Source organism: Colletotrichum fructicola, assembly GCF_000319635.2.
Source record: "Colletotrichum fructicola Nara gc5 chromosome Unknown KSG_Nara_v1_contig05, whole genome shotgun sequence".
In the NCBI taxonomy this organism is placed as follows: Eukaryota; Fungi; Ascomycota; class Sordariomycetes; order Glomerellales; family Glomerellaceae; genus Colletotrichum; species Colletotrichum fructicola.
The window spans coordinates 4298798-4323963 of NW_027094055.1; the positions used below are offsets into that span (position 1 = coordinate 4298798).

The window sequence follows — 25166 nt, forward strand, 5'->3', positions numbered from 1 at the left end:
TCGACTAGCAGGTAAGGTAGTCAATGAAATATCATAAGTTCACTCAAAAAGGAAAATGACGGTCTGCCTCTACTACAATGCATAGTACCTTTTAAATAGGTCTGGATCGATTTAGTGGACGTAACGATTCTGTTACACCCGTTTACCACCGCTAACCACCGATGATTACACACGACAGGCAGTTATCATCTCTTTGCGATAGACTAATGCAACACTCCAGGCAGCTAGATGTTTGTAACACTCCTCGTTTACTGGATGTTTCTTCTAGCGCAGGTCCGTATCCTCTGTCTGGTGTCTTCTCCTCAAATTCTTGGATCAGCATGCCGCAGGCCAGCAGCTGCTCCAGCTTGTTTCCCTGCGAAGCGAGTACCAACACCTGATCGGACGATCGTTCTATAAAACGAGCCATATCAAAACCCTCGACAGCTATCTCTCGATCGGTTTTCGAAACATAAGCTGAATTGGGTTCATGCTTGCATATAGGCACGACGACGCCCGATAGTAACGCTGCCAAGCACCTGGTGAACTCCCAACGCCTTGTTCGCGAATTTGCGCTGCCTGCCTGCAGGGTAAGCTGGATAGTAGTCTCGTGCAGAGCGACACCCATGAAAATTCTGGTTGTTGAGGGCCGGTAATGGGGCTGGAAAAGCGAACCGCCGGCAAGTAAGCTAGGCGCCATTGTCTCTCCTCTGCCTCTCATTGCTCCATCCACGTCCGATGTTATATGCTCGACGATTTTGTTTCGAAGCGAGCCTGAGACAGACGCTCTGCCAGTTCGTATGCCAATGATACGCCCGCAATCATCGTAGCAATCGTTTTCCATGATGCAAGAAAAGTGGATGGTATAAGCCCCGCCAGAGGCACCCAAAAGTCGCTCTCGGACCAGGCTGAGGTCGCTGGCTTGCCGAGTCCACTGACTTGAGTAGCCTGTACAAAAGACCTCCGCTAGGTATTCCAACAAACCGTCGAAGATTTCTCCGTCAAACAGTGCAGTCTGGCCCGGGTTGGACTGTTGTGGGACGAGTCTATTGCTCCATGATTTCGAGTGGCTGCTTCTGCCTTTGGTTAAGGAGGTCTCAGGTAGTCGGAGTTTCAATGGATCGAACTTGCAGTGCATCAATGCCAGTGCAAGGGCAGAGGTATTGTGAATGATGCTACCGATCTGCCCACATATGCAGGCTTCACGCTGATCAGGTGCATAATCAAGGACATCGATCATGGTTTCAACAACCATACGAACGCAAGACTGATGTATATCGCAGGAACTTGCTACCTTAAGCACCTGATCTCGAGCCATGTATGTGAGACCCTGACTCGCTGGACCCATGAATGGACTGCCGTACAACGAGTGTCCATAGAACAATGCTACGGACGATTCTGGTTCAGATTGGATTGCCAGCGCCGTAGCTTGAGGCAGACTTGATGATTGCGCCTTCGTCATTGGAGGCTCTGGCGGTTGCATCGGCGGTTGCTGGGGCGGCAGAGGCCTTGGCGACGGAGATCGTGAAGAAGATGATGTTGGTACCGATGAGGAAAACGAATTGGATGGTGATGAACATGCCGGACGGTTGTGTACACGATCTGTCATCGCCCTTAAGGCACCACGAGAATATATTATCTGGCGCGGGATAGTTTCCGGTGATTGGTGCTGATTTGGGTCGATGCCTAGGATATGAAGAACGCTTTCCAATCCGCTTATATTGTCGAAGTCACCAGTGGTCCTGTAAGGTCCGAACGTCGAGCTCCTAGACCCGAACCTTTCAGGATCTATCCAAAGTCTAGAGGATAGCCGTCTTGACATTCTCTGAATCGCCTTGTGGATGGCCATGGCGATTTCTGAATCGATCTGGGGTCGCTTAGCAAGAATGGCTTCAACGGCATCTCCGATCAAGTAGTCGATGGTAAGAACGCAATTCTCGGAGAAGGTCTCGGGACTCGCGATAACAATCTGGGGCATGTTCGAAGGTTGGATCGAAAACTTGTCAATAGGGTGTTTTCCCAGCTGGAAAGTCACACTCCCCTTCTCCCCTGCGCATGCCCATAAGACCTTCCCATTACAACGAAGCTCAACGGACATTCCGAGTAAGTGACTCGCAAAAGCCGGAAGCCAGGACCCACGCATTTCCAAGATCATTTAGTGTTCTTGTCGATTCTGAGACGTATAAATGAGCTGCTTGATAGCGGCCGCTAGAACGGATGCTGATCCCAGATGTCTCAATTCCCATAGCGGTTGTCGATTCGGCTTCCCGCCATTAGCTGATTGGGACAAAATCTCGGCTTCCAATGAGCCTTCCACCACATCAGTAATGTGTTGAAGAACTTTTGAGAATCCAAGATCATAGACAAACGGCATTAAATATGCTGCGAGCTCCTTTAGAACGTCGACGCTCGGCAGCCTTTCGAGACTGATACCGAAAAGGCCCAACAATTCCGAGAGACATTGGGCGGCTTGATAGGGGTTTCCGCCGGTTGCAAGTGCCCCCACAAGTAGCAGGGCATTCGTCCCAGCCCGCGTGCGTGTCATCTCGACCACTGGGGTTGAATGGCCCCAGCCAATACTAAGTGCCTTCGACAAGACCGACTGGTACCCACGCCTTCGCGTAACATGTGCGTGAACTGTGTCTGCGAGAGATGACCGGATGGGAACTCTAGCTCCTAGCCAGAATGCGGCACCAACGGCGTAGATGTCGACTTTGCCATCGCTGAGGGCCTTCAGTACGCGACCTGTTAGCATGTGCGTCAGGAATCCCAAGTTGATGACGTCGCCTTGGAAAGCGAAGTCAACCTCGTTCACCATATTGGAAGGTCGGATTTGGCAATACTATGAGTGAAAGGGGGATTCTGCACGGAAATTGCGAAAAGAACGACAGTCTTCTGAGAAGGGGAAAAGTTGAATCGGTGTTGAAGATGACAGAGCGGGGAAGCAGATTTCTAAGGCCGATCTCAGCCTGATTTTTATATGCGAGATATCCGAATGCAAGATAGGATGACTGGTTGATAACATGCATGGTGGATGCCAGAGCCCTAGCGATGACCGCATCTGGACGAATGAGGCACCGAGAAAGCTGTCGCCAACACACAGCTTAGAACGTTTCACAGGCCCCATTCTTGTATACAGTTTCAGCACTAGCTTGGAAAATATGCAAAAACGTTACCAAGGTTGATCAATCCAGTTCGCGGGTGACTTTGTTACATTTCTTGATGATTCTGTAATAACGATGAAACCAAATGTTTCTAGTTCTAAACGAGAATCGAACTTTGCCATATTTTGTAATCGCACAATTAGAGCTCAGAAACAATTCGGCCATGCGCAGTCCTTTTGACCTAAGATGGCAATCGCTAAAGGTGTTGCGGACGACATGAAACTGGATTGTCCCAGTATCAACAGCTCGCGGCGTCAATAATTGGAGTGAGGTACAACTCCTCATACAGACCACAGGTTAAGTCACTTAGCTAACAGTTGCTCACCATATTGGTTGGACAGACACATTTGGTGATTTGTAGGCTACGACATGACCAATCGTAGCATGACTTCTAGCCGCCTATAACTACAACTGGCAACTTATTTCCGAGCTTTGCCTCGTTGATGGAGCACTTCAGACATGCATAGAGCTGAAGCACACCCGGGCGATGTTCGAGACCTCCCCTTGCCCATGATAAGAAAGTACACATGAAGATTTGCTGAAGTTTGTCACCCTTAAGGGCAAAAACCAGCACTTCGCCAGGTAGTTTGTTCAGGTTTACCCAGTGATATGCTCCATTCAACCCATCAAATACGCCGCCTCCATCATTATTCAGATTTACCCAGCGATATGCTCCATTGAAGCCATCTACTGCGACCTCTCCGTCATGTAGAGATACATAAGTATCGCTTCTGGCGTGCTCGCATCTAGGAATCCTCCATCTGCTGAGAAATTCAACAAGGAAGATCGTAAGCGGAAAATATATCGGTTGTGATGTCGGCGTATGTAGTCCCAGGCGAAGGGAGAAGAGAGCTTCGTCCACACCAACATCCATAGAAAACTGCGTTTGAGAAGGTCGAAAGTGAGGTTCAAGATGAGAACCGCCGGCCAGCACACTCGGCTCTATGTTATTACGCAGAGCGTGCATCTGAGCGTAGTATTGCCCATTGTCTGTCCCCCATTCCATAATCACATTCCGAAACACTCCAGCCACAGATGCTCGGCCGCCTCGGATCTCGATAATCCGCCCAAGCTCGTCATAGCAGTCCCTGCTCATGATACAAGTGTAGTAGATGGTGAAAGATCCGCCTGAAAGTCCAAGAACGGAAGCTTCTGGACCGTCTCTTGTGGCAGTATAGTATGAAGCAAGCCAGATATCTGTATAATCATGGCAGGTAAGTCGTCCCAGATAGTCAAAGAATTCGTCGTTTCGGGGATAACGACTTTCGGCCCCGTTTGGACAAAAGAGCTTTTGACTCCACGGTGCGGGCGTCTCCCCCATCAGCATGCTCTCTTGCAGCATGATCTGCGAAGAGTCAAAGTTGCACCTCGCTAAGGCCACCGAAGCAGCCACAACCCCGCTAATGAGCATTCCGAGACGTTTGCATAAGCATTCAGGTGTGGACTTTGTGTCGCAATCATACATGAGTAGCCTCCATTTAGTTTGCATACATCTATGCAGAACACAATGACGCATCACCATCTTCAGATCATTTGCACTCAATGCAGAAAGCCCAAGCTGCCACCGAGAGCACTTAAGTCGCCAGTCATTGCTGTAAGAGTAGGGCGGTCCTTCTCCAGATGATCCAGGATTGATGTTCATGGCGGCAAGAGTTTCCCGGATTGCCTCTCCGATGTCAAAATCGCCTTGCATAGGGAAAATGTCATTTCCCTGGTCGGTTTTGTTACGGGTGACAGTCGCAATATGGTATAAAGAGGCATACTCATCCGATAGACTGTTGATAGCGCCATGGACAATGTCGGTGAGATCTTGGTCAACCTCGGGCCATTTGGCTAGGTGGGATGAGACCGCTTGGTCCAGAGGATATTCGATGAAAGACCGTTCTTGAAGAGATTTACCTGTGCCATCAACTGAGATGATACTCAAGGGTGTTTGGGCGAATTGCAAAGAAAGGTTGTTGGTCGGATGATGCCCCAATTGGAAGATAATGTTCCCCCGATCTCCTCCACAAGCCCAGAGGATCTCCTCATCGAGCCGCACCTCAACAGACATACCAAGTATATGGCATGAAAACGCAGGAAGCCACGCTCCTCTGGCTCTCAGCATCATGTAGTAGCTTCCTCTTCTTTGCGCTGTGAATATGACTTGTTTGATATCGCCAGCAACAATGGAAGCGTTACCCAGACACCTCATCTTCCAAAGTTCGTCTTCCTGATCACCGGCCGACTGATCTGCAAACTTATTGCTTGTACGAATAGCTCTTTCAGTCGTGACGGTGATATGATGTAAAACCTTGGAAAACCCCATGTCATGTACGAAAGGTGCTAAATAAGATGTTAACCCACGAAGAACATCAATGTTTGGGAGATTTTGCGGATCAAGCCCATAAATAGAGAGAAGCTCATGCAGGAGCTGAGCGGCTTGAAATGACGTGGATCCGGTTGCCAAAGCGCCAATGACTAGGAGGGCATTTGTGCCTGCTTGTGTGCGCGTCATTTCGATCACGGGGGTTGAGTGCCCCCAACCGATACTCAGCGCCTTGGCAAGAACCGACTGAATGCTGATACCGGATTTCAGAACCATTTGGGAATGGATGGTTTCCGACAGAGAGGTTCGAACCGGAACCTTGCCCCCGAGCCAGAAGGCGGCAAACATTGCGTAGGTGTCCACTCCTCCATCGCTGAGAGCCTTAAGTACGCGGCCCGTCAGCATGTGCGAAAGGGATGCCATGTTGACGAGATCGGCCTGAAATGCGAAGCCAACTTGATCAGACATTCTGAAATGTGCTGGAGAGAAAATAGTTAAGATACTGAAGGCGCTGATGATTAGAGGTATAATTTGGAATCTGCTGAGAAACCTTTTGGCAAACGGCTGGACGCAGGTGAAAAACGGGAGGTTGAAAGGAGCGGGGTACGGCGGTTTGAGTTCGACTGAGAAATTTTGGACGTCAGCATATGTACTTCGAGATAAAACCCAATGGGGCTGCCAGGTCGAGGAGTTTGTGGCACCAGTCCTAGACGAATGATGTGTGCAGCTGGACCGCAGTGTGGCAGATCAGGCTGTGTTGACCGGATCTAATGCTGAGTTTTGGATCAGCCAGTTCAATCGATAGCAAAACAGAATTGGCGAACGATTCATAAGCGAAAAGAAAATCGAGATGTTCTTGTTCAGTTATAATATTTATCGCCCAAAATTGGGGCCCTTCGGAATTGAATTCTATGATAACCAAGTCCACAGCAGACAAGTTCAAGCAAATAACATTATAGCAGAACACTAACTTAAATACCTTCATGGACTTTCTTACCAATTTTCCATAGATATTAATCGTAAAAATTTCACGCCTTGCCAAAGGCGAAGACCGTAGACCTTTTGGCATAGGATCTCAAGGGGCGCGAAGTTCACTGACTTAGAAAAGCCGGAATCGTTGTATGGGGCTTCCGAGGACCGGATACATCCATAGATATGGTATGTACGTACCCAAGACCACACAATATGCAACAATCCAATTTCCTGCCCCACCAGATACAGCTACAAAATACTTCACTCGCAACAAATTTTCCTCAACATTCTTTCTCCCACACAAACCGGTCTTCACCATTCGGCAGACCAGCCTGCAACGGCACGACAATACGAGGACCGAATCTTCCCGCACCCCAAGTCATGTAGCTGCGTTGTCGCACGCATGACCATGGGCGCAATTTACCTCTACCTCGTCCGCCACGGCGAGTCCGTCGACAACGTCGCGAACCTTTAGTACGCGCGCCTCTTCGCTGCTGCCGCCTGAATTTGGCTGGGTTTTCCCTTCCCTCGTCCTCTTTCTAACGTGCGTGGCACTGGTGTTCGTGCAGTGCAGGCTCTCGCGACGCGTCCTTGACCTCCCACGGCGTCCTGCAAGCCAGGCGTCTGGGCACACATCTCGCCGCGCGCACCGCCTCGGCACCCGTCTCGCACATCTTCGCATCGAACTTGCAGCGTGCGTATCGCACCGCCGAGGCTGTCCGCGACGCCCTCTCCTCGCCCCCGAACGCGACTGGAGGTGAAGCTTCGTCGTCGACGACGGGCAGGAGGGTGGAGGTCGCGCAGCTACCCGAGCTTCGCGAGAAGCACTTTGGGTCCGGCGAGGGCCAGAAGGTCGGCGCCCGCGCTGTTGGTGAAAGACACGTTGGCGCCGAGACCTCCGAGGCGATGTTCACGAGGGCGAAGAGGTTTGTGGACGAGTACCTCGGCCCCATCTTCGCCTGCGTCGACGAAGCCGAGGAGGGCGCGGAGAGCGTCGTGGTTGTCGCGCACGGGATCATTCTCGGCGTGCTCGTACGGGCTCTTCGTTCTGCAAAGAACTTCGGGACTGTTGTCGCCTCGCCCGAGGACCAGTTGCCGTTGGCCTGGAGCAACACCGGCTACGTCGAACTTCTCGTCACGCCTGCTGCGCCACCGTCCAAGGAGCCAGCGACTGCACCCACTTGGCCTGGCTTGTCCATCAAGACAGTCGCCGTCAACTCCACGGAGCACCTCCAAGGTCTGAAAAAGACCCGAGGTGGGATTGGCAGCGCCAAGTTTGACGAGAAGCAGAAGACGCTCAACGCGTTCTTTACGCCGACCGCAAAGAAGCGCAAACACGGAGATGACGCTTGATGCGTCTCCGATCTGGTCGCCGAGTCTGTTCAATGCAGAACGACTCGGCGGTCTACTTGCTACAAGGTATGTGCAGAATTTTTCATTACTCAACCCCACTCCCCGCTTGTTGTGATGAGGCAAGAAAATTCACAGACCTGTACCGAAAGTATACGTGTGGAAAAACATTCGTCCAACCGCTGTCTGACACAAGCTATCAAATCACTTTTGTTTTGATGAACTTCATTTTGGACGGGCCTTGACTAACACGGCTCAGAATACAGATACTTCACAGTACACCTGCTGCTCCTGGAATAACAGAACGGGATTTACTAGTCTCGCGGTTTGCACCTAATACAATCATTTCGAAATCAGAAACCTTGTCTGCCTGCAAAGTGATGTTCATTCGTTCGTCTAAAATACATTCGTGATCGTGACATCGTCCAAAAGAACCCTCGGGATCCCACACAGTTCGTAACTTGCTGATGTCTTCGTAAAACGCTATGCCTACACGTCCGTACTCCATTCGTCTCTCCCAGTAAAGACCTTGTGAACCCTCTTGCTGACAGACTTGCCCACGGCTCTGTCAGAGAACCCACCGTCCTTGTTCGTGCTCTTCCTGATGTTCTCCAGAACCAGCGGCCCGCCCTCCTCCAACCCCTTCACAAGCTTCGGCACCGTCTCAAACTCAGTGGCGATGCCCCATGCGATGGGCGCCGTGACGCGCACGATCTCCTGCAGCATCCGCACGTAGGTGTCCTTGATATCTTCTCCCGTGCGTACCTGGCCAGTCTCCATGCAGAAGCCCGCCCCAGCAGCGTTGGCTGCCTCGCGCTGCTTGCGGTAGGGTACGGTCGAGATGTGCTGGGTGAAGATAGCAACCCACTGCGCAGTCTCGACGGCCGCGCTCGTATGGTGGATGAGCACGTTATGCATCACCTGCAGCTCCAGCAAGGCGTCTTCGACCGAATCCTCGTCAATGTACTCTTGCGGCTGCTGGTTCTTACGACGCCGCGGTTGGGCACTCGTAGATGATTCGGCTGGCTCTTCGTTGCGCACCGCAGAGGCAAATTGTCGATTGCGGACGTTACGATTCTTGCGCATCCATGGCGTCAGACCCTCGATCAGGTAAATGAGCTGCTGTGTCGGGAAATGGCGCTTCATCTTCAACACGTGAGCTTCGAGGTTGTTGCCTTCAGGACCGAGTGCATATGTGACGAACTCCGACGCGTTGACAATGACCAGCGCGAACTTGTCGTCTTCGATATGCATCGGCATAGGCTCCCAGTGTCCCAGCTCTTCGTTAAAGCGGCTGGCCACCTTTCTTCTCCACTTGACGACGTTATGCACGGGGCTATCCCAGGCCTCATGCTGGACGTCGAGATCCTTGAGTAGCGTCTGGATCTGGAGAGTGACAGCAGCAGGCAGGCTTAACGGGAGATCCATAATCATCTCCGGTGTTGAGACCTTCTTGTCGGTCCTGATCTTGTTGACCTCCGCCAGGGCAGCGGCGCGCTCCTTCTCCTTGGCCTTCTGCTCCTTTGCAGCCTCCTTCTCTTGCTTCTTGCGTTCCTTCTCCCGCTCCCGCTCTGCTGCCTTTGCTTCTTTATCCCTTGCCCGATCGTCCGCCGACTTCTTGGTTGTAGCCCGAGCAGTGTTAGATTTGCTCTTCGTCGATGGGGCCTTGTAACTCGTCTTCTTCGTCTCGACTCGGTCCTTCAGCCTCCTAGCATCGAAGTTATCGAGATCTGGGAAGTCATCGTCCGAGTCGGGATTGACGTCCCTTGGTGCCGGCTCGTCATCGCTCAAGTCAACAATCTCGCTGACAGACTTGGTGAATGTTCTTCGTGGCGGTGGCGAAGAGAATGGGTCGCTAGGCAAATGTCGTTCCGGCGCGGAGCTGGATATTGGGTCCCAGTTGGCCCTTCTCTTTGGCGATTCCGCCCTCTGCTTTCCTTTGTCCAATGACTTGCTTGTAGGTTTTGGAGATCGTGAGTTCGCGATCGAAGCTGCTGACCGTTGCGGCTGCTTGGCAAAAGTACCGTCATCGTCGTCATCATCGTCGTCGTCTAACAGGATCGCGTCTGGCTCTGCGGTGGGTTTCGGTGGCGGTCGAGGTGAGCTTGCGAAAGGGTCATCGGATGTAAGATCGTAGTCTATACGGTCTTTCCTCGGTGATGGAGCCTTGGTTGCACCTCTATTGGAACTATGCTGTCTGGGTGCTAGCTGCGCCGAAGGAGGTGACGAAGCGAATGGGTCATCGGACTCGATTGTCTTAGAGATCTTTCCCGTTGCTACATTGCTGGTCGCAGGGCGCGGAAGTCCGGGTGAGCTGGAGAAATCGATCGGATCATCCAAAGTCTGGGCTCGCCGGAAAGCGCCAGATTGTTTTACAGGCGGTCGGCTGGGCTGATGGGTAGCAGAATGCGACCTGTCAAACGTGCGACCGGCTCCGCCTCCAGTGGGCGAAAGACGCAATCTCTTGGTATCTCTAGTATCAGAGTCTGGCACCTTCTTAAGGGGCAGGCTACTGTCGAGATCGATCGTCGTGTCGAAGTCATCTGACATGTAGTAGACCGGCGCATCGTTGATAGGTTGCTCGTCCCGTGGCCGCTTCGCACCGGACACGCTTCTGGGAGAGTAGGTGGGCTTCAGTTGCTCGGGTCGGGCAGCAGGCTTCGCTGCTGATTCTGGGATCAGCTCTGGTGAGTCTGCGGTCAGATCGAAGACATCATCGTCGTAGTCGAGCGCAGTTGCTTCGGACGCTGCCGCTTGTTGTGCTGGTCGAGGTGCGGGCTGGATTGGCGACGGCCCTAGAGAGGGACTGGACAGTAGGTTGATGACCTCTGCAGGCATGTCGTTGTTGGATGTATATAAGTCCTCAATCAGCCATAAGCGCAAAAGCCAAGAAAGTCCACAATGCGCCCGACTGACACTGCGCCGCACTGCGTCGATGACGACCAAAAATGACAATCGCGTCTTGATCTCGCTCCTCGAGGTGGGGCACGCGCGGCACCACTCAGAGCCGGGCAGTCTGAGCGCGAACCAACCACGACCGTCACGTGCTCATCCCTGCATCGTGACTAAGAACCGCCAGATGATCCACTATGCACTTAAGCAGTCCCTGTCCGCTTTGCGTTTATCCGAACTTCTTTTTCTTGGTCCAGAGCAACATCGATACTTCACAACGTGTCATCGTGCGTTATCGACATCCAAGGCCTCGCTCCTGCATCCAGGACCTAAGCGATGTCGTATTACCATGTAAGCTTAACATGCTGCAACCAGGGTTCGAGGGTCTCGAAAATCGCCAGATTCAATGAGGGCCCGAGCGCTAGATGCAACCGCACACCCCGTCCATCGAAGTTGACAATCCAACGTGAACCACCAGCCAGCGTCAAGCCACCACCCGGCAAGCACAGACTACCGCTGGGGAAGATGACGACTGAAGGTAGCAGTCCGCGGCGAACATCATGCCATCACGGTCCATAAGACGTCAAAAAGCGCGCAGGCCCCGCTGGTGATTCCTGTCAAGGGGCCCAACCGCCGAATGATTACCACAATGGACAACGGGCCGACATTTTGACAGCCGGCAGATCGACTGCCCCATGGATATCGGAACTCAAAGATCTTGGCAAATTTGTTCCTAGCAGCACCCACACCCACGCCTGGTATGGATGAAGATCGATCAACCTGGCTTGATTCGATAGGCACTTTATCTTTCGGGGTGTGTCCGATAGCTGGTGTTCCCTCCATCGCTGCCGCCGGCGTATGTGTGGGTTGGCCGGAGTTATTGTCTAACTTCCTTCTGGAATTAGACCAAGGCAACGAGAAGCAATGCGAAACCGAGCTTTTGGGAGGGAACTTGTCCGCGCTAATAACTACCCAGCTAAAGTGGTTTCTTCTAGCTACAAGTCGATACTATGATGAAGCTCCACAAACACAAAGTTCAGAACGCTATTGCGCCCGGAGAAATATCCTCGAGGATGCGAGTCAACTCTCCCCACACTTTCTCCTGCGCTATCGCTCCATCATCGCTCCTCACAACCGGCGACATCGCCTCGTTGTCAACCTCGCCGTCTCTCATGTAGATTCCGTGGCTCTCAATCCCCGCTGACGCTGCTGCAACAAGCGTCCGACTGCCCACCTCAGTAGACCGAGCCAGTACCAACTTCAGCATACTTGTCATCCATCCGTCCTCGCGAGTCAACTCTGAGTGACACATCCCAGGTTGCAGCATATTGACCACAACGCCTGAGCCTTCCAACCTCAAAGCCAGCTCGCGAGTCACCAAAATTTGAAGAAGCTTCGTGGCTGGGTATCGCATGTTCATGTCCGCTTTCGTCTCGTCATCCAAACTTCTGAAAGTGTTTTCCGTTTTCCATTCCGGCAAGTCAGTCCAGGCATGGACTTCGCTGGTTACCACAGACAAGTGAGGCGTGGCATCAGAATAAGTCTTTGCTGTTCTCTTCAAAACGGGCACCAATAGGAACGCCAGTAGAAAGGTGCTGATGACATTGACGGTGATGCTGCGTTCGTGTCCCTCTTCTGCAGTGAAATGCGTCGTCGCAATGCCCGCATTTGCCATCAACACATCCAGACGAGGAAGCTGTGAAGCTCGTGCTGAAAATACCCGTACTGAGTCGTACGAGGCCAAGTCTACCTCCCATACCTCGCAAACACCCTGTCGGCCCGTTGACTGCTCGATCGTTTCCTTGGCTTTGTGTCCGGCCTCCACGTTCCTCACGGCGAGAATCACGCGGGCGGCATTGAGGCGGACAAAGTGTCGAGCCGCTTCGTATCCGAGGCCAACATTGGAGCCTGTCACGGTGATGACCTGGTCCGTGAAGAGGGTCGTTGGAGCTTTTGGTTCGACGAAAAGCTGAGAGTAGAGAAAGCCCATGTTGTCGTGCCTTAAAAGTTTGATAACATCTAGCGACAATGTCTAGATGTTGGAATACTCAAATACGCCGGCAAATATTATAACGCAGCTGAAGACCCAAGCTTCAAGGTCCAGAAAAAGTCTGGACAAGACATGTCAGCAATTACCTAGGATTAAACGCCCCTAATCCCGCCTTACCTCCATCAAGCCAATCCCCAACCGGACATATGTCCGACAAGATAGCAGTTTGAATAGGTCACGCAACGAACACATATCAATCGGATAAACATTGGCTGAACAGCGTGGAACAACCGATAATGAAAGCTCTCATTTTCGAATAATTGTTGATCCAAATTGGCAGAAGAATAACAATCTCATCGATGAAGATATAGCATGGGCTTGGCCGCACTCACCAACTGCAGTAGACATCAATTCATTCAGTTTGCGACAGCAAGTCAAAACCTGCGCAACGTCCGTAGCATCTCCACAACAGGACATCAAAACCTTTCGATTTTGCTAATATGGCTGGATGCATCCTTTCCATGGCTATAGCCACGATTCCAGAATCTGACCCTAAGCCCTATTTAATACGCAGACGGTAAGTTAAGCTTACGCAAGAGATCGATGCCTGTGATATAGCAAGCGTTTCCTATTAAGCAACGATTCCCAGTACGTATTACACTGCAAAGTACACGCGACAATGCAGCCCTACGAATGCTTGTTAGAACCCGCCTTAGAATTCGGGTTCCGGATTGATCCCGCACGGGATCTAATTGTGCTGGGGCCGAGCCGGGCTTCTCCAGAGTCGCAGCACCCTGTCATGACTCCTACATACGCCCGTAGGGCGAGTCATGGATAAGCTGATGCAGTTTGAACCTGACCAGAAATATTGCCCTTTAATATAGTCTGTAACTTTATCAGACGAACTCTACAGAGCCAAGCTAGGCCCCGTGCTGGGCGTAATCCCATTTATGCTCTTCTAACACACATGTGGTGATGAACACTAGCTGGACAGCAACCACGAAATCAAAGTGTCGTCCTCCATACCGATGAGGCAGGCGACAGGCTAGCCCTCCCGCCTGGAGCCTTAAGAAGCCCCATACTCTTTGGCAGTAAGCTGTCATTGACCCCAGTTCCGTACTGCTGGGTCTTTCGGAAAACACGGAAAAGAGTCCCTCATGCACGGACGGCGAATGATGCTTAAAATATTAATCGTGGCTGTGTGCTTAGCTTCAGACGGGGTGACAGATTGATTGACCATGGATTGACTGACTCGTCAGCGATGCTGTGGCCATCTTGGGTATCCGTCTCTGAAATTTGGATAGACGGTAGTAATAAGACCTGTCCATTACATATATAAACCTGATCAAACATGTAATCTGCTGGGACTATTCGCCTTCTTAACTCTACCGTTCGTTCCGCACATTACCGGCATCTTAACATCACCTTCATTTTTCAACTTCACAATGCAGCTCTCACTCATTCTTCTCTCTGCGGCGTCCGTCGCCTTCGCGCTGCCTCAGCCTGTGCCTCAATCATGCGATGAGACTTGCCCCAACCCTTGCCGACAGGCCAACACAAACACATACTGCACTGGCAAGAAGGTCTCAGAACTTAACAACACACCACCACCTGCCCAGTTCAAGAACCAATGGAACTGCCCCGCTGGTAGCAGCTCCCCTCCTGCGACCTACATCCAGATGACGCAGAACGGAGCTGCTGAGGGCGGTGTCACCGTCTTCTGCACCATCTAAAAAGAACGCTGCGCCTAACTTCGGTATTGCAAGCCATGACGAACGACGCGTCACAGAATTCTGGCCTGCGTCGTACATCAATCCAACGACAACGCCTCACTCAATCAAGGCGGAGGTGGATTTGGGCAACCGACCGCTCTATAGATTATTGATCTAGACTGTACTTATTTTGTAACCATATATCTTTGGTAGACAATCAAACTTTTGATACCCAGTCACTACTGATTGGACTGTATCCTGACTTCCGGCCGTGAGAATAGCTGTACGTGGCAATCACCCTCAATTTCCCTTTCATGCACTCGGTAGGCAGGCCCGTATGTCGAACGTAGATACAATCTAGCTCAAAGACACGCTTCTCAGACTCTAGAGTAAGTTCAGAGCAGGTGTCAGCGAGAATCTGGACTTAACTTGGTTTAAGCCCGGTTACCGCCATCCGTCTCCACCTGACACTTTGCTTGATGGAGAAGCAAAGCCAACACGCCAGACAATGGTCAACAGCTCGGTTTCGGGTCTTGACATTACTTAAACCGATATCTTTCCTTTGGGTTTATCTCCCATCATCACTCAGCAGGAACATTTCCAGAAAATAGCAAAAGTGGAAAACTGTACCCCCCCTACATCCCTCAACCTCCCACGATCAATTCGATTCCAACTGAACCGTGTATACCTCTACCATGGACTTCGCTCCCCCGGAACCCCCTACTGAACTCGGTCGATACCGCATTCTTTCGCCCAAATGCGGTCTCCGGGTATCACCGCTCCAACTGGGCGGTATGTCGATCGGCGACGCCTGGTCAAGCTTCATGGGCAGCATGAACAAGGAGCAGGCCTTTGAGCTTCTTGACGCTTTCGTCGCTGCGGGCGGGAACTTCATCGATACGGCCAACGATTACCAAAACGAGCAGTCCGAGGCCTGGTTAGGCGAGTGGATGAAGCTGAGGGGTAACAGAGACCAGCTCGTCATCGCAACCAAGTTCACCTCCGAGTACAGATCTCATGCTCTCGGGAAAGGAAAGACGCCCAATCATTGCGGGAACCATCGCCGCAGTCTACACATGAGCGTCCGCGATTCCTTGGCCAAGTTGCAGACCGACTGGATCGATATCTTGTACCTTCACTGGTGGGACCACACTACATCGATAGAAGAGGTGATGGACAGCATGCATGCGCTCGTCGACCAGGGCAAAGTCCTCTACCTAGGAATTTCTGATACCCCGGCGTGGATCGTGGGCGCGGCAAACACCTACGCCAGTCTGCAGGGCAAGACACCCTTCTGCATCTACCAAGGCCGGTGGAACGTCATGAACCGCGACTTTGAGCGCGAGATCATCCCGATGGCCCGCCACTTTGGCATGGCCCTGGCTCCCTGGGACGTTCTCGGCGCGGGCAAATTCCAGAGCAAAAAGGAGCTCGATGAACGCAAGAAGTGGGGCGAGAGCCTGCGCAGCCTCTTCAGCGGCGACATGACGGAGAACCAGACCGCTGAGGAGGTGCGCATGAGCGAGGTTCTGGCCGAGGTGGCCGCAGAACACGGCATCGAGTCCGTCACAGCGATTGCGCTCGCGTACTTAATGAGCAAAACGCCAAACGTCTTCCCGCTCGTGGGTGGGAGGAAGGTGAAATACTTGGAGGATAACATACAGGCGCTGAAGATCAGGCTGACGGAGGACCAAGTGCGCCGGTTGGAGGCTGTGAGGCCGTTTGATCCCGGGTTTCCGAGCAACTTCATTGGGGAGGACCCGAAGGTTTCGGGCCAGCCCAGCGCTCTGCTATCTCGAGCTGGGCCTTTGGCGTTTGTGCAAAGCTCAAGAGCTATTGGATACGAGCCATGATTTGACGGAGGTGTCGATGAGCCTCCGAGCTGCTTACCAGTATGGATTGAGAAAATGTCACAGAAATTGTTGAAACACTCGAGGTCAGCCTGCAGAACAGCGTCTGTAGGCATGCAACCAATACTACGCCAAACCACAAAGAAGCGCTTATTTAGAACCGAGTCATTACCAAGACCCACGACAAGGTTATAATGCAGGTTGCTAACTCTGTGCCATGCAGGGGTTCGTCTGGTCTCGGGGTGTTGTCATCACACAACTTAAACTTCTTCGTCGCCGGGCTAGACTCAAAGCAAAACGCACACCGATCTGTATCTAAACTTTGATCGATAGGAGCCAATCGTTCTCTAACATGAACGGCAAGCATCGTTGTCTACCATGGCATACAACCAGCCTTCCCGACGCGTGATTTGTGAAATCGTATCTTTTTTAACATAGCAAAAGCATTTGATTGGGGGGGCTACTGTTTGCTACCCTCCTTGCCTTCGTCTCTACGATTCCAAGGCAAAGAGTCCCTCCAAGTGTCGATCATGTTCCACTCCCAGTAAAGTTCAGTACCTCCGGCGACCGCTGCTTGCTCTCTTAGTCCGTCAGGGGCGCAGACGTACAGTTCCCATCTTGCCATTTCCTCGGCAATCCTGTTGTATCCTTTTGTCCAGGCGTATCCATATTGACCACCTCCATCATCGAACCAGAAGTTGCCGTCCAAGCCCCCCGGTAAGTCCCTTGATCGTTCTTGGCAGCGAGGACTCAACTGAAGCTGCGGAAAGCCTGAGCCATTGGTCTCGGACAATGTCAGATCAACGCCGCAATCCATTGCATGGCGTTGTAGGCTCCTATCCGAGATATAAGGCTTCAACTCCAAGTAAGTCCCGGTGTATTGTCCCGCAATGGCAGCCATGATGACCTGCATTTTGGCGTTCGGCCGTCGGACAAGGAGTTCTCTCAGGGTATTTTCTTCGGGAATCTTTGGGTGCCAAATCAGATCCGCCACGTCTTCCCTGTCCACCGCCTCAGGTCCAACTCGAGATAGGTCGTTATCCATGATAAACCTCGCTGTGACGGCTCTTCGGATTTTTCTCCCATAACATCCCATCCTGCCCATCTCCTCATCGTGAACCGCCCACCACTTTGCAAACGTCGTACTATGCTGGATCCCCCTCATCACCGCCAAAGACTCCCTCTTCTCCGCAAGAACAGGCCTCCGCAGCCTCACGTAGCGATCCACATTCCCTTCCCATGCCGCCATCAAAATCAACACATCCTTCCTTGCCGTCGGCAGATCCACAGGCAATGGCTCATACAGCAACCACGCAAACTCTCGCGGCAGCCTCGCCATGTCAGGATTAACCCCGACGCCCTCTCCGGTTATGTCAAACCACATCAGCCCCTGACTCCAATCCGCCGGCGTCAACTTCTCCACATCCGCAAACAAAGCCGATCTCAACGCCGTGTCCCCGTTCAACCCGACCCTGATCCTCCTCTCCGGGTTCTCCAGATTGACCGTGCAGGTGTAGTCGTCCATGACAGCATACCTCACAGGCTGCTCGACAATGGCCCTGAAAATTGCATCCGCACCCGCGACATCGACGTCGGGCGCCCCCGCGTCCCGCGCATCCCGCGCCTCTTCGGCGATGGATATGTCCGGGAGGAGGTTGAGCTCGAAATAGAGCTTGGCGTAGCCGGCCGCGGCGCAGGCCCGGCCGACGTGGTACCGCATCTCCGGATAGCGCCGGGCTAGGCGCCGGTAGGTGTCCTCGCTGCCGAGGTAGTACCAGATGCAGTACGGCTTCGGGTGGGAGTCGTACATTTCCGGGACGATGTTGTTGGAAATCTGTGAGGCGATTGCTTGCTTGGTATACACTGGATCTTCTTCAAAATCTAGATCCTCTGTCCAGAGAATGAGGTCTTGATCTACGTTGGAGGACGCAGAGGAGGACGAGGAAGAAATAGAAGTACCCCAATTACCCATTTTGTGCGTGAAAATAAAAAATGCGAAGATTACTGCGACCCCAGCAGCATTGCCTGCCGAATTTAGAGTTGGGGTGGTGAAGATGAAAGAAAGAATAGTTAAGCATCATGTGGGAGCCGAATGATGTGATGTCTCCCATGTTTTATGCATGTTAAATTTGGCCTCACCCGTGGAGTTGATGTCCCATCTGGGCTAGAGTGCGGCGCATGCCGGACCACATCTGCCGCAAGAGATCATGGTAGCAGTCCGGAGCCGAGTCACGGCCGCCCAGTACCTTCCCGTCCTTTGCAGACTTTCTCCTCGCCCGTTCTTGAACTCCACGTCTTCGGCAGTGTGGAGCAACCAATGACACATCATCGACCGGAAGGGACCCGCCCCCGGATTTCCAACGCCGACCGCATCTCCTCAAGGCACTTGTCGATAGACTTTCACCTCTTTGGATTTACTGATGACACAGATGGGTATGCGTGCCCTGCATACGTTTAGAATCTTGCTGTACAGTAGATGAGAAGAAATAGGGAACAACACAAAAGCCGACCGCATCTTCCGACGTCCTGAATCCGAAGCTTCGCTTGTGTCTCTTTCAGTTATACCGATGTCTTTCACATCGAGCAGCGGCGTTTAAATGAGGCGCCAATGACCACTTTCTAACCAACTCGGAAAAACAGTCCCGAACACGTCCGCCCTCTAACACGATTTAGGACTTTGATGTCGGCTACTAGGTTCAGTCAGCAGGTGACGACTTGAGCAACCTCAAGATTAGGTTAGCTGCCCGACTTCATCACATCACTCCATCCCAATCGCGACCCAACAGATCCTATCTCTCGCTTCCTCCGCACGAGAGAGCATCTCGACCAACTAACATCATCCCAGCGTCCAACCCCTCTAGGCTTGAGCCCCATTGGCTCCCGAGCAAAGACCAACGAACTCTGCCCTGCGTGCTGGGAAGATGGACGACAACTCTACCGCCTTGGGGTAAGCCGGCGAGTCATTGACCAGCATCGCACCGAGGCTGTTTCTCTATTCGTAAGAATTGGACACATCAATTGCTGAAGTAAGAGGTATGTACACGACGCTGCTCTCCAATAGTGTTTCAACAAACTGAGTCTTGCAAAACCTAAATTCCGACTAATGCCTTACCGGGAACTAAATGTCATGAACCAACCTTGCAGCCCCTGGGGTCCCCGTCAAGGTTAGACGGGCAGGAAATATCATCCTCTGGGGCCTTATAGGATGGAACGGGTCACCCCGTGGGATCCATTCTGCCCTATCTCCTCCACACTCTGTCTTACCAGCGCCGGCCGTCTGTGAAAGCTTGCTCCCGTATCCCACCCGATGGGCTGTTCACGAAACCGAAGCCCAAGATTCTTGGCAGGCTATCTTGGCTTACATATCCATCACGACGGCATTATATACCTGAGCCGCGGGTCTGCCCTCCAAAGGGGGTGAGCGGGAACGAAAACCAAACGACACAAACCAGCCGAAAAGAAACATCACGTCCGAACACCCCGCCACCGAGAGCCCCATCCCGCCGGAGCCATCCGCCTCGCAACCTCCACACCCCCAATCACCATCCCACACGTCCGCAACCCTCCGCGGGTCCGCCGCCGCTGCCGCTCCGCTCGGAGGCAAGGCAGAAAAATGGCAGAAAACATCAAAGGCTCCATCGACCTCTCCCGCGAAGAGGCCATGGCCATCACCGCCCTCGCGACCGCGGGCATCTACAACGCCGTCGAGATCTACGTCCTCATCTTCACCACCTTCCGCCAGCGCCGCGGCCGCTACTTCTGGGCCATGCTGGTCGCCAACTCCGGCATCTTCGTGCACGCCATCGTCTCGCTGGTCCGCTACCTCCGCCGCAGCGGCACCGTCGTCCCCGGCGCCTTCGCCGTCGCCGCCTGGTGCGCCATGGTCACCGGCCAGTCCGTCGTGCTGTGGTCGCGCCTGCACCTCGTCGTGTACAACCGCACCTGGACGCGCCTCGTGCTGGCGCTCATCGTGACGGACGGGTGCGCGATACACGTGCCGATGGCGGTACTGTGGGTGCTCTGCTGGGCGACGCCGCGGGACGCGCAGGCGGCGTGGATCGAGCGGTACGGGGTGTACGAGAAGGTGTCCATCGTGGTGTTCACGCTGCAGGAGACGTTGCTGACGGGGATCTTTGCGCGGCAGGGGTGGTACAACCTGCGGCCGCTGTTCGCGTTCAAGACGCGCTCGGCGAGGTTGATATCGTGGTACCTGCTAAGCCTGTTCGTGCTGGTGTTCCTGCTGGATGTTGGGCTGGTGGTGCTGGAGTACACGAACAACTTTGTGTTCCAGACGACGAGCAAGCCGTTGGTGTACAGCATCAAGCTCAAGGTCGAGTTTACGGTGCTGAATAAGTTATTGGCATTTACGAAGATGAATTCCTGCGATTGTCACCACCTGAGCGACCAGCCTGGGAGTTTCACGAAGGGGCTTGTGACGTCGGATACGAATACCACGGCGAAGGGGAGGCAGAATGGGATTTCGCCCGTACCGGAATCTGAACGACCTGACCGTATATTTGACGGCAATTGAGCATCGAGAAGAGGGATTGTTGTATTTCATGAAACGGACGGCCACTTGCCTTTGAGCAGACACGAGTTGATACCCATAGAAGCATGAGCATGCGGTAATGAAGCGAAACTGTTAGCGATGAGAACATTTCACGAGTAGAACCACTATCACGATTTCAGACCACAACCACGATATGTTGAAACAAGTTCGTTATCGGTTCATATGACCGAGGGTGACGCATGATGAGAGTCAGAGTAATTGAACGCTTCGGAAGTTCCGAGTTGAAATCACTGCAGACTAGGAAGCGACAGATAATAAGGTTGAGCAATGTCATTGAACTGCAGTTTTGCACCGTGCGGTGATAGCAGAGCAAACACCGATCAGGGCACACCCTTGAGCGTCAGTAGACAAGCTTCCAAAGGACCGGAAGACGAGAATCAGGGTAATTTCTCATATTCCTTGCGGACTTGCGGGGTAAAATGGCCCAAGCCGTCGCAGAGGCCTCAAGTCATGGGCGCAGCGAAGAGTCAGCATCGTCACTTGAGGCTATGGTACTGGGCTAAATCACGCTTCTGTGCAAGAAACAGTTTGGGGCGAGTGTGCCAGAATGACTAGGGAGTGACGACCGATGAATTCCAGCAAGACATCCAACGAATGTAAGATCACGAACTGCTTACAGTTGGCTGACGTTGCCGCCACCCAGGAACGGCTCGCCCGGCTGCTGAGTTGCGGACGCGATGAACGACACGCCAGCTGAAAACCGATTGACAATCAAAATCTCCGATACCTGTTCACTCCTGCGTGATGGAAGTTAGATCAGACGTAAAGAAGGAAACGGTCTGCCCGCGTGCAGACTGCGTCCCATTTGCCGACGTCAACTACTGCAAGCTGCAAGAGCTACGTTGTATCTGCAGACGCAATGCCACGGAGAAAACGGCTGGAACCGAGTTCGGAACAGACGGGCCTTTCCTTTGGTTCTGGCGTGGCTTGTCGGTTTGACAAGATCTCAAATGTCTTCAAGTGGTTTCACAAAACCTGCCGTGGCTTCATCCACCACGCAGAGTTCGAACTCGTAATATGACGCAACTAAAATCTTGCTGCTATCTTTGGGTTCGTCCGGCACGCAGCAAGACGGGAACGGACAGCGGGAAGGGCAGGACCGATTTGGCTTACCGGTGGATCAGTCATCCCGAAAGGCTATCCGATTGCGAGAGGATTTGGCGAGGAATGTAAGTGAGTGAATGGTGATGAGATGGGCGGCGCATGGTGAAACATGAACCGCTGTGTTCAATTGCGGGAGCAGTTGAGAACGGCGGGGCGAGGAGGAGAAGAGACGGCGGCAAGCCACCATGACCCTGCGTGCCGTGCGTGAACCTGCAGCTAAGAAAAGCGTGCGACGGTTCGTGGGTTGCCGCCACCACCACAGCAGCAGGTGAACGAGCAGGCCGCTGGCTTGTGCTCATGCGGACGGGGAGAGCAGTCCGCTGGGCCTAGCTGGGGATGTGCAGGTTTTCGGGGTTGATATTATCAGGGTCTCCTGGCATTCTTACAGTCAAATCATTCTTCTGAACCCCGTAGGGTGTGTCATGATTTATGCGATAATGTGGCTTTATCGTCGATGGAGGAAGTCTCGTTGAGCCGTGGACAATGCAGAGCAGGAAATTGGGTCGCAGGATCAGAGTGCTACACTTCCGCGATGCAAGAGGTTTTGGGGGCCATATCAAAATGTGCGTTATATCCCCCCAAGATAGGGATGAACGTTGGTATTTGCAGTGGACGCACGTGGAGTTGGTATGGTAATCAAACAAGAGCGTCGCAGGGATGGCAGGATGAAGTCTATCGACAGTTGAGGGTCGTCAGCGCGGAGGCCCCGCGAGCCGATGCTGCAGACGGCACGGAAGCGTGTGAGATTCGCGACCTGCAGGCCAGGTGATTCTAGAATCGAATTCGAATGCGGACTGTGGTCAGACAGACTTGAGTGGGTTTGGTGACAGAAGCGATGGATGCTGGAAGACTCGGGGCTCTCTTTCGCGATGCAGTAGCGGCGGTAAGTCAAGACAGCTCAAGATGTCACACGGACCGTCCTCTTCGTCTGTCGGACTCGGATGTCTGTTTTTTCTTGATTTCTTGCGTCGCTCCCGGAGTCCAAGAACGCAGTTCTCAGGTCTCAGACCTCGTGGGGGGCCAAACAAATGTCTGGATGGGATGATGGGATTGGCAAGCGAGCCACCAGGCCCCTTTTTCCTGCGTGTGCCCCCTGGAGAGCGACGTCGAAGACGTGCGCACGGTGGAACGCGGACAGTTTTGAGTTTGCAGTGGCTGGAGATGTGCTGCAAGAATTCGGAGGATTCTTCTTGGAAGGATCCAATGCACGTTTGTCAGCTCTTGAAAAGTGTTGGATACGATGGAGGCGTCAGTTGTGGGCCGATTATGAGATACGGACGATAGGATGGCGATGCAAGCCGCGGGCCAGGTGAGATGGCACGCTGGGAAAGCGCGTTAGCAACGATGCATAAGGTTTGGGGTGAGATTGACGGGAAGGTCGACCAATGCCTCAAGACGGGAGTTGATGGTCGGATCCGGTATTGTCTAGATTGTCCATCGACAGCGAGTCGGGGATTCTGGGGGACGAATCATGGAGTCTGCCTGGGGCTGCTGCTCGACGTGGAATGATTCATGAGTGTAATGAAGCCGGCCTTGGGATTCCAATCCATCCATACCGAGCAGACAGCAGCCGTGTTGCCGGCTTGCCCGGACGTTGGCTAGAGTCTCGGAACAAGAGCAGAGGCGCTGATGGGCGAAAACGACGATTCGATCCGAGATTCGGTTGGAGGCCCCAAGCAGTAGGCCAAGTCGTCATTTGCCTCTATTCGTCTTCCCTCTCGGCTCAATCGCAGCTCGAGTTGCAGCTCAAGCTCCCAGACCTTCTTATCCAGTTTCGGCAAGACGAACAGTTTGACCAGCTGAGCTGTTGTCTCGGGTCCAGAAGACTGCTCCCGCCAGTCTGGTTCTCCCACGGCAGTGGAGTGGCTTCCTCAAGGATACGTACAAGTAAGGTAGCGTACGAATAGGGATGCAGCGGGACGGACGGTCGGTACATGGCTGTCACGTCTCAGAAACCGGCAGAGCTGGTGAGACGGGACCTCGGCCGGAAGTATATTTGCGACCGGCTCGTCAAGGTGCGCCGTCGGTGCAGTGCCATTGGTTGCTGATAAACTGGCCGCTGAACGATGACTGAGGGCGGTGCGTCCTTCGGAATGCGTGTTCGTCAAAGCAGCTTTGTGGTAATTGTTGGATAGCTCAGGCGAACTGCTGAACAACCCATTTTCCGACGGTGCTTTCGGATCCTGGAAACCTCGGCGATGTATTCATTCGTATGGAGAGAAAAAAGAAATGTCGGAAGCATTGTTGGTGCAGAAATCTGACGAGTTTTCGCACGTAGCTGCAGGCGGACGGGGCTCTCTGCGCTCTTCAGGTTGCTGGAACGCGATTAATCACCGCCAGGTCGCGTCGATTTGAGATGTTGGACTTGTGAGAACGTAGTAATACGACAGGCGCGTATTTCGAAAAATTGAGCGTCGAGGATCAATGACAGAAAGTTCGGCTTCCTTTCAACCTCTCAGTCAGCCCAGCGAAGGTTCCCGTCCTTTGGCGGCATCCATCCGTCTGTCTGCCCTGTAGGAAGGACCCGAGAGACGGGATCCTGAGGTGTAAGATGTCCGAGAAAAAAAAGGGTCCTGCCGAGAGAAGATGAGCAAGCGGACCGAAGTACCGGTACAAGGATGGGGAGTGTTGTTTTGTTGTTTCAGTCAAGTTGCTGCTTGTTTTTTGGGGGCAGTTGTCGCTTCAACGGGGCATATCGAAGGTTGCGAGGAGCGAGAAGTCATCCACCAGCAACCCTTTCACACTGAAGTGGAACAGGTGGACCGGGAATTGTGACTGAGGCGAGGCGTGCAGTCGGCGGTGGGTGGGCAGTTGCCAGTGGACAGCCGTGACAGCCCGCATCTCGCAGGGCAGGGCAGGTGGCAGCACAGGGCAGGCAGGGCAGCACGATGGTCCCTGCGTCCGGTGTGGATGCGAGTTGGATGTGACTTTGGCAAGCGTGACTGCCAGTGCCAGGTGCTGGTGCTGGGCGTGTTCTTTCCTTCTGCATACTTGGTATTAGGTGCTGCTCTCCGAATTGGAAACAGAAACCACGAACTGATCGTACCTGCCTGTGCCTGCCTATCGTTCCTGTGCCTTGCAGATAGATACCTAGGTAAAAAGGCAGGAAAGGTGGGCAGTCACCAGTCTCGTGGTGCCTGCGCTGTTGCTGCCGCCCTAAAACTCATCTCAGTTGGCAGTCGCCGGTCGTGCAGTTCTTTCTGTTTTCTGCTCGACTGGTGACTGCCAGGACGGGGGTTGTCACTCGCTAATGCCGCATTCGGCTAGCGCGCACC

General features: G+C 53.0%; 9 protein-coding genes across 9 annotated transcripts; 4 read left to right on the top strand and 5 right to left on the bottom strand.

Annotated features, from left to right (window-relative positions):
- Positions 1 to 1382: 1382 nt before the first annotated feature.
- Positions 1383 to 1957, bottom strand: CGGC5_v009933 (uncharacterized protein; the record flags this gene model as incomplete). Its single annotated transcript, XM_032019344.1, has 2 exons — positions 1383 to 1665; positions 1758 to 1957. The coding sequence occupies 2 exons, from the start codon at positions 1955 to 1957 to the stop codon at positions 1383 to 1385; spliced, it is 483 nt and encodes a 160-aa protein (XP_031883540.1).
- A 295-nt stretch (positions 1958 to 2252) lies between these two features.
- Positions 2253 to 2797, bottom strand: CGGC5_v009934 (uncharacterized protein; the record flags this gene model as incomplete). The annotated part of the gene is made up of 2 exons (XM_066152239.1): positions 2253 to 2289; positions 2349 to 2797. 2 exons carry the CDS (start codon positions 2795 to 2797, stop codon positions 2253 to 2255), a joined length of 486 nt encoding a protein of 161 aa, XP_066008365.1.
- Positions 2798 to 6832: 4035 nt separating this feature from the next.
- Positions 6833 to 7776, top strand: CGGC5_v009935 (putative phosphatase; the record flags this gene model as incomplete). The annotated part of the gene is made up of 2 exons (XM_032019342.1): positions 6833 to 6897; positions 6993 to 7776. 2 exons carry the CDS (start codon positions 6833 to 6835, stop codon positions 7774 to 7776), a joined length of 849 nt encoding a protein of 282 aa, XP_031883536.1.
- A 486-nt stretch (positions 7777 to 8262) lies between these two features.
- eme1 (Crossover junction endonuclease eme1) lies at positions 8263 to 10611 on the bottom strand (the record flags this gene model as incomplete). The annotated part of the gene is made up of 1 exon (XM_032019341.1): positions 8263 to 10611. The coding sequence occupies one exon, from the start codon at positions 10609 to 10611 to the stop codon at positions 8263 to 8265; it is 2349 nt and encodes a 782-aa protein (XP_031883539.1).
- A 1090-nt stretch (positions 10612 to 11701) lies between these two features.
- Positions 11702 to 12655, bottom strand: atnD-6 (Short chain dehydrogenase atnD; the record flags this gene model as incomplete). The annotated part of the gene is made up of 1 exon (XM_032019340.1): positions 11702 to 12655. The coding sequence occupies one exon, from the start codon at positions 12653 to 12655 to the stop codon at positions 11702 to 11704; it is 954 nt and encodes a 317-aa protein (XP_031883538.1).
- A 1445-nt stretch (positions 12656 to 14100) lies between these two features.
- Positions 14101 to 14388, top strand: CGGC5_v009938 (uncharacterized protein; the record flags this gene model as incomplete). The annotated part of the gene is made up of 1 exon (XM_032019339.1): positions 14101 to 14388. The coding sequence occupies one exon, from the start codon at positions 14101 to 14103 to the stop codon at positions 14386 to 14388; it is 288 nt and encodes a 95-aa protein (XP_031883534.1).
- A 674-nt stretch (positions 14389 to 15062) lies between these two features.
- Positions 15063 to 16220, top strand: CGGC5_v009939 (putative aryl-alcohol dehydrogenase AAD14; the record flags this gene model as incomplete). The annotated part of the gene is made up of 1 exon (XM_032019338.1): positions 15063 to 16220. The coding sequence occupies one exon, from the start codon at positions 15063 to 15065 to the stop codon at positions 16218 to 16220; it is 1158 nt and encodes a 385-aa protein (XP_031883533.1).
- A 457-nt stretch (positions 16221 to 16677) lies between these two features.
- Positions 16678 to 18189, bottom strand: CGGC5_v009940 (uncharacterized protein; the record flags this gene model as incomplete). The annotated part of the gene is made up of 1 exon (XM_032019337.1): positions 16678 to 18189. One exon carries the CDS (start codon positions 18187 to 18189, stop codon positions 16678 to 16680), a length of 1512 nt encoding a protein of 503 aa, XP_031883697.1.
- A 1641-nt stretch (positions 18190 to 19830) lies between these two features.
- CGGC5_v009941 (uncharacterized protein) lies at positions 19831 to 20748 on the top strand (the record flags this gene model as incomplete). Its single annotated transcript, XM_032019336.1, has 1 exon — positions 19831 to 20748. One exon carries the CDS (start codon positions 19831 to 19833, stop codon positions 20746 to 20748), a length of 918 nt encoding a protein of 305 aa, XP_031883535.1.
- Positions 20749 to 25166: the final 4418 nt, after the last annotated feature.